The 12,031-nt window shown below is 41.7% G+C and overlaps 1 protein-coding gene across 1 annotated transcript; it reads left to right on the top strand.

The window, feature by feature from the left end:
* The first annotated feature begins 389 nt into the window (after positions 1 to 389).
* On the top strand, positions 390 to 7,836 carry RPS10 (ribosomal protein S10). Its single transcript, XM_054980279.1, has 6 exons — positions 390 to 472; positions 1,372 to 1,521; positions 1,880 to 2,051; positions 5,712 to 5,789; positions 6,594 to 6,649; positions 7,744 to 7,836. The coding sequence occupies exons 2-6, from the start codon at positions 1,372 to 1,374 to the stop codon at positions 7,783 to 7,785; spliced, it is 498 nt and encodes a 165-aa protein (XP_054836254.1). The 5' UTR covers positions 390 to 472; the 3' UTR covers positions 7,786 to 7,836.
* Positions 7,837 to 12,031: the final 4,195 nt, after the last annotated feature.

Raw genomic sequence — 12,031 nt, 5'->3', positions numbered from 1 at the left:
TGACATGGGGATCCTGGAACTGTGTACGTTTCCTTAACGGGAGCAAATTATAAGGGCGCATAGGTGGGGGGGATGGTGGTGAACATGATGGCACACCGAAGCAGGTCTTTGAGGTCGGTTAGGGTATACTGAAGGGGCGTAAAGGCTCACTAAAAGCATACCACTTCTTAATGCAGGGTCTGTCTCTCATTTTAAAAAGATCAATGTGACCTTGGAGTTGGGCTTCAGGAGAAAAGAAAACGCCCCAACAAATCAGCGTTATCTGTAGTTGTGTTTCTACGGAGGCTCTTGCACAAACGACCACTAACCAGGAGCTTTTTTTTGACAGCAACGTGCCTCACCGATATTGCAGCAAAGACTCGCAGGCAGTGAGGTAGGCGCCTCTAAGCGCAAGGGTCCCTCTGAGACAGGAAGCGGACGCGCTGCGCATGCTCCTTCCTTTTCAGCGTTTGAGGCCGCCGCTGCTGCCACGGTAGGGCCTTGCTCTGGCTGTTGTATCTTCTCTGTATCGTCCCCATCCGGCGGCTAGTGGGTCGGGTTCCGATCCAGGCTGCATCCAGCCCCCTGCTCCTCTTCTCTGCTGTGCTCTTTTTGGTCAGAGAAGAGCAGAAGGGCGGGGGGACGGCAGCCTGTGTGTGGGGAGGCGGAAATTTGAGGCAGGCCTTGGCTTTTTGTAGAGCGAAGACGAAAATAGAGGGTTGGGGTCTAAACTTCGTTCTCTGCGTTGTGTCTTCCTGTGTGCGCCCAGGCGGTGTTTCTCAGAGAAAGAAAAGGGAAGGAGAGAAGTAATTTCAAGCTTTTAAGCAAAAACAAAATCAGGCTGATTGCATCGTGTGGTTGTCTTAATACTCTGTTTTTATCCCTAATGGGGGCTTACAGTAATAATTTGACTTCCTACTTTATTCCACCGACAACAACTCTGTGAGGTAGAGGAGCTTCAGAGAGAGTGGATATTTAAACCTGGGTTTCCCAGATCCTACTCTGACATTCTCTCCAGTACACTAACACTCGAGACTTGCATGTTTGGAAATAAGTTCTTCTGATATAATGAAACTTCTACATTATGCAGCCTTCTAAAGAAAGGCTGCAATCAGAGTTAAACTCTTTTCTTGTAGTTGTAGTTGCTAGCAGGGGTGGTGTTGACTGTTGGTAACGTGTAAGGAATTTTGTACATGTGACATGCTCTTTCCATTTTCCTCTAGTGACTTAAAGCATTTACTGTGAGCTTTGTCTTCATGCTGCTTTTTGTTTTTGCAATGCAATAAGGAAATATATTGGATTAAAGGATGTTGCCTTTCTTGATACAGTTTTGTGGTTTGTCACTTGGATGGGGGAAGCTGCTTTTCATACCTTAATTTATATCTCCTGTAGATGTTGATGCCTAAAAAGAACCGCATTGCCATTTACGAGCTCCTTTTTAAGGAGGGAGTGATGGTAGCCAAGAAAGATGTTCACATGCCAAAGCACCCAGAGCTGGCGGACAAGAATGTGCCCAATCTCCACGTCATGAAAGCAATGCAGGTAGGAGAGCCTATAGGCCTTAAACATTTATCACAGAGACAAAAAGGAAAAGTGGTATCGGGTTCTTGCTGTTTAAAGCACTTTTCTGTTTAAATATGTGATGACTTTATGATGGAGTGTTTTATAACATGGTGTTTGCATTTTAATGTGGCCCTATTTCTACCCTGTCCCATTCTCTTCTTTCATACGAATTTGATTACTATTTAAAGTTTGCCATTAATTTGTAGTAGACGTATTCAGGATAGAAGCTTTTCTTCTGTTACTGTTTAGCACAGCTTCTGAGATCTGCTGTGAATAAATGCTAGCTTCAGCTATTATGACTGACTGTAAATGGAGTAACCCACAGTCTGTTTTCTAGTCGCTGAAATCTCGTGGCTATGTCAAGGAGCAGTTTGCATGGAGGCATTTCTACTGGTATCTGACCAATGAAGGCATCCAGTACCTGCGGGATTATCTCCATCTGCCACCTGAAATCGTTCCTGCCACCTTACGGCGCAGCCGGCCTGAAACTGGTAGACCACGTCCCAAAGGTAAGCGCTGGCTGGGAAAATGACAGTTCACTTACCTCAATGATACTCATTCCATTGCTAGCCAACCGCAAGCCCCACCAGGTGAGGACCTTGCCTGTTTTCTTGAAACATGGGACAGATGCCAGATTGGGGAACAGTTCTCAGAAGACCCAAAGATGGCATGTAAAACAGCCACATGTGGCTCCTAAGCCACTGAATAACTTAATGGTTTTGAGTTGTCAGAGAAATCAACATTGCGTGTCTAGGTGTGCTATTGAAATAGTCTCTGGGTTGTCTTATTGTCAGATGAAGAATTGCAAGTAGGGATGTACTTGTGTAAGTTAATACAATCAAAGTTTGTGGACATATTTGGGATGGGATCATTCTAAAACTTACTGCACAATTTATGCTTATTGATAGTTATGCTAGAAGTATTTGTGCATTTAAAAATATGTGTATCCTGCCTTTCTCAAAAGCTCAAGGCATTTCCCAAACACCTTTCAACTGGTTAATTAAACCCACAGTAAATTACATGAATATCATAACAAATATACTGCTACATGCAGCTTACATACAGTTTAGCATAAAGTATCAAACACCAGTTAACAAGTAATGTCCAGCAGGGAGACCCAAAAACAGTTTCCAGCAGTGATAGCCCTAAGTCAGCAGATAATAGTGCAAAAGATCAGTGCCTTGCAGGTCATCCTGAAGGCTGCAAATGGAGGGACCTTATGGACTTCACCTACCACGGGTGAATGTATTTTCTCTATGGTAGAGATGGTTATAGAGAACATACATAAGCAAACTTCCAGTTAGAAGGAGCAGGGCTTGCTGCAAGGAGTGTTGGTGGTGTGCATGCTCATTGGTAGTTACGGGCAGTGTCACAAACTGACAGAGCTGTAGGGTGAGGTGAAGCTCCATTTGTACTGAATACACAGATGATTAGGCTGTTGGCTTCAAAAGCAAGTCTGTGTTATGATTCAATTCAGATTTTATAAACATATGCTGATAGTACTTGTGGTAGACCTGCCAATCTACTTCTCTGAGCTTTATTTTTCCGACTTGTATTTAAAGAAAATGGGATTGATTCCAAGCTCCTGGGGAAGCTTTCAGGATAAGCATCCTGTGATTGAACTTGGAACAATCGCCACATGGAGGTTCCTTCAAAGGATTTCTGTGGTGACATTCCATGTACCAACTTGGCATGCAAACGACCCTGTTACAGTGTATGATGCTGCCAGGAATTTGGGGCCGCAGAGTGAAGATGATTGGTTGCTCAGATACCATATAATGCTCGGACTGATTAGAATGACACATGCAATGTTTCTCTGTTCTTTCAAGTAGAACTGTCCTCTCTATTTCCAGATGATAAGCTTGGCTTCCAATATTTTCATTTTACTCTCAATGCTTGTCTTGGGGTATGGTTGTGACTAAATTAAAAACATAGCTAGAGCCTTGGTGATTCAGACCAATGATCCATCCAGTCCAACATCCTGCTTAACACAGTGACCAACCAATTGTTCTTGGAGGCTATCAGACAGAGCATAGAGGCTAAGGCCTTCCCTTGATGTTGCTTTTACGCTAGTATTCAGATGTTTACTGCATCTAAAAATTGAGGTTCCCTTTAGTCATCATGGCTAGTACCTGTTGATAGGCCCATCCTCCATGAATCTATCTAATCTTGTTTTAACACCATTTATGATCATGACCAACATTATGCCCTTTGATAGTGTATTTCAAATTCCTTAACTTTAATGAGTTAAGTGAGCCTTTCCTTTGTCTGGCCTGAATTTATTTACTATCAACTTAAAGGGAAATCTGGTTAAGAGAATCCTGTGAACTGTGTGTCTTGAGTGGTCTGAAGCTGGAAGAATTACTCCTTGTCAAAAAGCTTAGGGATTAGTAAGATTGGTAGATCTTCATTCAGTTGACCTTTTAAAAGTTTAGTGCTTTTTAAAGGAGAGGCATGCTTTGGTATGTTTGAAATTGCCTTGTAATGTTTCTTAAGTTCACTGCTACATAATATGACTTTCATAGAGGTTTTTGTGTCTGATGCTAGATTTTGGCCCTTCTGATGTGGTTTTTTAAATAAGCAGTGTTGTGCTACTAATTCATTGTACCCTTCATTCTTGGAGTAGAATTAAGGGTACAATGTACAATCACATGACTGATTACAGGCTATATTATTATTTGCCTGTTTAGGCATATAGACATTTTCCATTTAAGTCATAGGAATCCAATATATACAAAGTTCAGTACAGCCATGATTATTTGACTGATTTGAAATCAGTCAAATAAGCAGTGTTGTGCTACTAATTCATTGTACCCTTCATTCTTGGAGTAGAATTAAGGGTACAATGTACAATCACATGACTGATTACAGGCTATATTATTATTTGCCTGTTTAGGCATATAGACATTTTCCATTTAAGTCATAGGAATCCAATATATACAAAGTTCAGTACAGCCATGATTATTTGACTGATTTGAAATCTGGTTAAGAGAATCCTGTGAACTGTGTGTCTTGAGTGGTCTGAAGCTGGAAGAATTACTCCTTGTCAAAAAGCTTAGGAATTAGTAAGATTGGTAGATCTTCATTCAGTTGACCTTTTAAAAGTTTAGTGCTTTTTAAAGGAGAGGCATGCTTTGGTATGTTTGAAATTGCCTTGTAATGTTTCTTAAGTTCACTGCTACATAATATGACTTTCATAGAGGTTTTTGTGTCTGATGCTAGATTTTGGCCCTTCTGATGTGGTTTTTTAAATAAGCAGTGTTGTGCTACTAATTCATTGTACCCTTCATTCTTGGAGTAGAATTAAGGGTACAATGTACAATCACATGACTGATTACAGGCTATATTATTATTTGCCTGTTTAGGCATATAGACATTTTCCATTTAAGTCATAGGAATCCAATATATACAAAGTTCAGTACAGCCATGATTATTTGACTGTCGTAACCTTTCTCTTCTCCAAGGAGTTCAGGGTGTTATATGTGGTTCTCTTATCCCCCTGCTTTATTCTCACAACTCTATTGACTGATGGAAAGACTCCAGTGAATTTTGCGGTATGTGATTTAGGCCACGGGGAGACCCAGGTTCAAATACCCAATGCTCTAATCATCACAGTGCACTGGTCCTCCATATCAAGAGCATGTGTGTATGCAGCATCATCCTGCCCTGTGTTTCTCAGGTTGGAAACAGTAGTGTAGGCCTATCTTCACTTTTAAGGGGCTGGGTTCCAGTGAGAGAGTAGTTCATAGAGTAATGTAGTCAATAAGTAGACAGCATGAAATACACTGTGGAGAAGTGTGTAAGAACAAGGCTAGTGTCCAGTCAGCATGTTTTAAACCCATATAGTAAGCATGTGTATTCTGCTAGTTGTGAAGAAAGTCAGTTGTGGATAATAAAGACCAAAGGACTTGTATCTGACTGTATGGTAGCTTATAATTGTTTTAACTAAGCAGTTGGCATTATGAAGAAATTCTGTTCTAGCACATTTTAGTTGTCCAATTTTTAAAGTATTGTTTTTGTTGTAAATATTTCTGGAAACTTTGAATAATAATGTTGTAGTCTTGTTTAGCAGGGGTTCATGGATTAATTGTGCATTTTTACAGTGTTGTTGCAGATGACTTTTAAAATAACTTGCCTGTATATCAGTAATTGTGCTATTCTGATTTTAGGTTTGGAGGGTGAGCGTCCTGCTCGCCTTACCCGTGGTGAAGCTGACAGGGACACATACAGACGCAGTGCTCCTCCTTGTAAGTGGTGAAATTGTGGCCAAAATAATAGATTAACCAATCTTTATGGTTTCCCTGTATTACTATTAAGCTTTATGTTGTCAGAGATGATAGAGAATGGAAAAATGGCAGTAAATGGGTCCACAAATCTTGGCTTGTCTTTATAGCCAGACTAGCTTAATACCCATGCTTCACTACGGATTTAACTACTTTAAATCCCGTTATCAGAGAGAGAGGGGGGTCAAGCAGGCAGGAGCCTGAAAGCTACACAGGAAAGCCAGGCCCCACAGGGAGATTGGCAACACTAGTGAACTTTTAGGGGAAGACTGGGAGGTGCATTTTACCTCAGGACACATTCAATGACTCCAAATAGCAACTTCAAACTGTTTAGAATGTGGGGGGTGAGGACCAATCAGGCTGCATACGCAAATGACCTCTGTGTTCCAACTGTCTCAGGAGGGGGTGGGTGGGATAAGGTGTGGAATGTTGTGAGCCACAATCAGCCCGAATATATAAATGACCCTATCAGGGAAGAGTGGCCCAATCAGGGAAGAATGGCTGAGCTCACAGTGGGCGGGGGCGCCCTTAGGGGGCAAATTTCTTAAATCCCTTCTTAGTGTGGGTGCTTACATCATGAAAGAAATGTGTTCTCCCCAAATTTCATGTTTCGAGGTCCAGGGGTTTGGGCTGGGCATTGATGAGTTAGTCAGGACACTCGTCTTTAGAGAGAGAGAGCGCGAACGAACGATGGCAAAAACTCTCATCTCCTTAGAAGCTCAGAGTGATACAGACAAGCTCCTTCCAAGTAATATTTTCTCTTTTCAGCTGGTGCTGACAAGAAAGCAGAAGCTGGTGCTGGGGCAGCCACTGAATTTCAGTTTGTAAGTATTGTCATGCAGAATATTAAGTCTTACGTATATGCAAAGTTTTCTGAAGGAAATTGTACTCTTCTGTCTCTTTCTGAGGTTGCCCAACTAGCACAACTACTATAAGGGCAAATGTGTGTAGTCAACAGTTCTGTTTACACTGTTTGAATTGAACACTAGTAAAGTAGTTATCTCACCAAGTTTAGTATGTACTTCCGAATAAAATTAGAAGGGCAACCATGAATAGACAGTATAAACCGAAATGGAACTGTACTCATGAATGACTGGGCACGTATGTGTGATGGTAGTCTCGGGTGCATATCAGTGGATGCATCCGGCTAGGTTTAAGGCTTGAATAAGTATCACCAGCACAGATGGAAATGATCACAAAGATACACTTTGCCACTGAGCACAGAAGGCCATTTATGTGCTAGGATCTCTTTTTGGGTGAAGTGACAGTGTGACGTACCTGTACTGTTGGTATCCATTTTATAAGCAAGAGAAATGGAATGAATAGTGAATGAAGCAGTACGGCTGTAGACCGTAAGATTTTGCAGTAGATATGTCCATTGATGTTTTTTGTGCTAGCTTACTTTCTTCTGTCCCCCCCCCCCCCCCCCGCATTTTCACCATGGGCTTTCTAAAGGTTATTTCTTGACCTTAAGTTTTTGTAGTTTATGACAAATTGATCCCTATGCAGTATCCCTTCCCCTGTCAGATAAATGCTTTTATGTCTGAAGTGTTGAATCTTTTGGAAAGAATTTCTCTACAGTTCCATTTTGAGCAGTTTGATACTTAAAGACTCACTCGCCAGAAGTTAGACCATGGTTAGGAGGTGAACTTTCAAATGCTGCAGCTGCTTTTCACTTGCATTCTCAAACCTTGCTTGCTTGAGGAGTTCCTTAGTAGTCCCTTTATGTCCTGGTAAACCCCCTTGCGACATTACCCCCCCCCCCCCCCACTACCCATTTTAGAATGTACACGCCTCTACTATTTCTCTCCTGAGTCAGGGATTATAGAGGCATCAAGGGGGCATGTCAACAAGCAGAACGTTGTTAGTAGTTATGAGTGTGCTTATAATGTGTGTATATTTCTTTTTAAATTTGCAGAGAGGTGGATTTGGGCGTGGACGTGGTCAGCCGCCTCAGTAGAAGTCTGCTGTTGGTGTGTGTTTTGTGTATAATAAATAGGTGACAATTTCACTGTTTGTGTCCATTTATTCATTTGTGTGAAGCCTGATGCTGGAGTAATGAAGGATTGGTTCACTTGCTAACTTGCAGTATTTTCTGATATAAGAGATGAGCCCCAAAATATAACAAGGAGTAAGGCAGCATCATGGACAGACTTTGGTTGTGCGGATACCAAATCCTAATCAATGCAGATAAGGCTCTAATGAGCTGTGAACTGCAGTGGCTTTTATTTGTCAAGGAGTGTGGGGACAGAAGACCTAGCACTGGTTGTTGGCACTTCTCTATCTTGTGGCCATTCTTTCCTCATTCTACTGGCCTTGTCTTTTGTGCCCTGCTCTTTCCCTTATCCTTGCTGAAAATGTTGCTTGAATACCTGGATCTTGGAAGAAGAGTATGTTGAACAACATCACTGAAGTTCTGTGTGCATCAGCTAGCTTGGTGCAATATATTCCACCCTCCTCTGGAGGATTTCTTGGCTCAAAACTTTGCAGGGTTGTAGATTGCAAACACACAGACTTGATAATGGTGGAGTTTGCTTGCTCTGCAGAAAGTAAACATAGTTACAGAGCTCACTTGTCTGCTGCTTGTCTGTTGAAACCAAACACTGGAGGAAATTAATTTTAATAAGGTAGCCTGTTAATTCTGTAAGCTACTCAACATGGCAGTTAGAATTTCACCACAGCCTTGCCAATTGTGGTATTTACTTGAATAGAACACACATACACCCCATACAAATACAAGCTTAAACGCAGAAACATCTCCCTGTATTTGTAACTTCCTTCCTTGCCAGTTTGGGAATTGCTCCAAACCCTGAGACCCCAGTGCCAATGGAGGCATCACTCTTGCTGCCAGTACACGTTCTTGCTGAGCCAGCAGGTGCAGAATCAGTGAGCCCACTTGCTGGCTGGGGCCTGGGAGCTGTTCCAGAACCTGCAGCCTGGCCTGCAGTGGAGGCACTTCCCCCACCACAAGCACTGCAGTGGAGAGATACAGGGTGGGTGGCCTCTGATAAGCTAGGTCACTGATCCAACCGGTGAGTGAAGGCTACAGAGAGGTTGCCTCACCAAATCATCCAGGTCCTGAGTGTGACAGGCCCGAACCCTCAGCAATGCCTGTCATATATCTGAATTGAAGATGATGCACCCCTGTTTTAAAGTCAAAATGTTTATTTAAATATTTAAATTTTGAATCAATATGGTTATTAATGCGTGTGGTAGTTTGTTTTAGAGCTTCTCTTGTCCCTGAGATGCTGTTCCATGCATTAATCTTTGCAAGAATGGGTTACATTTTTTTTTTACTATGGAGAAATAACAATAGCAATACTGTGCTTATATACTGCCTTGCACAAATCCAGTGAACGAATGCCTTTAGTGGCTCTGAACCCACGTTAATCTGTGGTTAAACCTTTGAAAGGGAACTCGGGGAAAGAAAAAAGTCGAGTGCAAAACATGATTGAAAGATGTCTGTTTGCTGATTCCATAATGGGATACTAAAACGTTCTGTGTTAAACACCTATAAGGCATGTAGTACATAGTTTGCCAGATGACATTCCAGTATAAAAGGGTTCAAGTCCTTTGCTAATGTGCCTGTCTGGGGTGTATTGCAGTGTTTCAAAAGCCCAGTATACCTGCTTTTACATTCCTTTGGCAGTGAGACTGTCATTTGGAAATACAGAAGGATTCTTGCCCACTGGTATGGCTTGATGCTACTGCATCTGTCTTGACAGCTGAAAGGATACCATGGCTGCTAATGATTGAGGGCAAGCCTGCTTTTGCAGTGTGGTATTCTGCAATAAGTATTGTACACATCAAGTCTGAAGTCTAGACCTAATGGAGATATTCTTGGGATTTCCCTGCAATACCTCAACTATTGCTGTGAACAGGTGCCAAAGTTGGATGAGATGAAGTCCTTGAGGTTGTGAAGATGGGGGGGAGGGGGTGGTTGATAGCCTAGTTATTTGCACAAACACAAAAGTGGGTGCAGAATTAATCTTGACCTTTCTACCTTCTTTAAAACAAATTTCTAGCTTTCTGGGCTATCAAGATACGCTTGAGTTCATATTGCATCTGCTATGTGGTCTCAAAAGCCCAATTTTCAGAGGATAGGACCTTCCGTGTTTTGCATAGTTCCTTGCTCTTATCCAAGATTAGCAGAAGTCAAATACATTTTTATCATATATATCAAGTACAGTATTTAGCTTTTTATTTGAATATTTTTACCTTGATTTTAGCTTACCCTGGAGGCTTGATGCAGTTCACAAAATGAAGCAAACTCATACCACTAATACCTACAACTCAACAGGCCCCTGTACCTCTTTGAAGCAGGTAACGATTGACCCTGATTCCCATGTGGGTCATGGTTCCTGCAAAGCTCTCACTAGACGCTGTGAATCTTAGACGGGGGGGGGGGGGCAAAAGCCCTTTCCTCTCTTGGCAAATGCTTGCACCTCTAGCCAAGTCCAGGCTCCAAACACCTGCAGAAAAGAGAGACCGGTGACTCAATTCCCTTTTCTCTAGATTTTTAAAATGTATATACGCAGTGCACCCCATGTAGTCCATGTGCTATATGCTGCCTGTGTCTCTAGTTGGACTATGGATATGATTTAGCTTTATGATAATATTGGCTTAATTTAAATTGGAATTAATACAGGGCGTTGCATCTGAGTTAAAGTTTTTGGTGGCAAATAGGGATCAGCTCTGTGCCCTTTGAGTCTTTTCAACCACATTTTAAAATACGAAAATACTATAACATTTGGGACCATAGCAAGAAATGCAAATGGAATTAGGTTGTTGCTCACATCTATCTGAGGTACAGAAGAATACTGAGCTGCAATGATGCTTTCAGGCCTGGGTGCACTGCCAGCTCTTAAAATGTGTTCTTTGTTTAATTTGAGCGGCCTGGCATGTTTTCTGCACTAGCTAATGAGATAGATGTCTAGAGAGTATTTTTGTTGTTGCCCCTGCTGTTATGTCATTGGCTAGTAGTGTACTTTTAAGGCATTAAAAATCCCCAGAACTGCAATTCAAGCCCCCTCCCCCTTCATGGAATGTGTCAATGCAATCAATATTAACAAAGCACAATAAGCTCATGATGGCTGACAAAGTATACTGGTGAGAGAACCAGTTCAACATTTGCAATTGAAACTGACTTCTGGTACAGAGCTGACAAATTTTAGCCACAAAATGAACATCTGCTAGCTGTGGTGATTGTTTTCTGCTGTGCAATTGGGAATCACAGTACATCTGAGATACTGCCTTTTACTGCTCCTTTGAAAGAGTAGAGAACCTTGATGACCTTCAAATGAAGGAACTTTTGAGCAGCTGCGATGGTTCACGAAGAGGAAGGCTGCAGGCCGGAGCAGCACAAAATCCCAGACCTTTTGCACAACCTGAGCGCGCTGTTGCTCTATCACCGCCCAGAAAAAACAAAGAGATTTCTTGATAAAGACACTGGAAAAAATAAAGCTTGCAAGAGTGACAAATGACTATCCTTATCTTATGAACAAATCAGACTTGAATGCCATGTTTGATATGCTAGATACTGCAGGCCAGGGCTGCATAACTGTACCTCAGTTCAAAGGAGCACTTCAAAGCATGGGGCTGAGTACTGAAGATGTAATTTATAGAGACGAAGACCAAATTACATTGGAAATGTTCAAGGAAAATGTGATGAAAACATTTGCAGAGACGTGGGCCACATTTTAATCATGAGTGTTCTACCCTAAAATCTTAGATGTCCTTTTGTGTACCAGCCCTTCCACCACTATGGTAGATGTAGAATTTCATATTTGGTTCATAAAAGTATATTTCAAAATAAAAAAATGAAGGAACTTTTTCTGTGCTCTAATGTAAAGTTGACCAACTTAAGCTAGGGCTCTGTGGTTTTATATCTGCTACTTAAGGATTGGTGTATTTCATATTACTGCACACTAGGAGGTTCTGGGGGAGGAAAAGCCATGGAAGGGCTCTTCTTCCGGAAAGCAGGAGTGATTTGCAAAATGTGTGAGAGAGGTCTAAAAGAAAAACATTCAAGAACTGGAAGAGAACCGGTAGGAGAATATTGGAAATGTGACGCCGCTAAGATGGTCACTGCTGGCTTATCATCTGTCCCCTATAATAAGGAGAACCACAAAGACAATTGACAGGCTGTGTGTATTCTCTTGTTTGAGTACATTACCTATATATCTTCTAATCATAAGGAGTGGACT

Source organism: Eublepharis macularius, chromosome 5 (genome assembly GCF_028583425.1).
Source record: "Eublepharis macularius isolate TG4126 chromosome 5, MPM_Emac_v1.0, whole genome shotgun sequence".
Taxonomy (NCBI): Eukaryota; Metazoa; Chordata; class Lepidosauria; order Squamata; family Eublepharidae; genus Eublepharis; species Eublepharis macularius.
The sequence above is the reverse complement of the archived record's forward strand: the minus strand, read 5'-3'. Positions and strand labels throughout refer to the sequence as shown.

Coding starts and splice junctions, on each gene's coding strand:
- RPS10 (XM_054980279.1), top strand. CDS start 1,372: ATGTTGATGCCTAAAAAGAACCGCATTGCCATTTACGAGCTCCTTTTT. Junction 1,522..1,879: donor ACGTCATGAAAGCAATGCAG/GTAGGAGAGCCT, acceptor TCTGTTTTCTAG/TCGCTGAAATCTCGTGGCTA. Junction 5,790..6,593: donor CAGACGCAGTGCTCCTCCTT/GTAAGTGGTGAA, acceptor TTCTCTTTTCAG/CTGGTGCTGACAAGAAAGCA.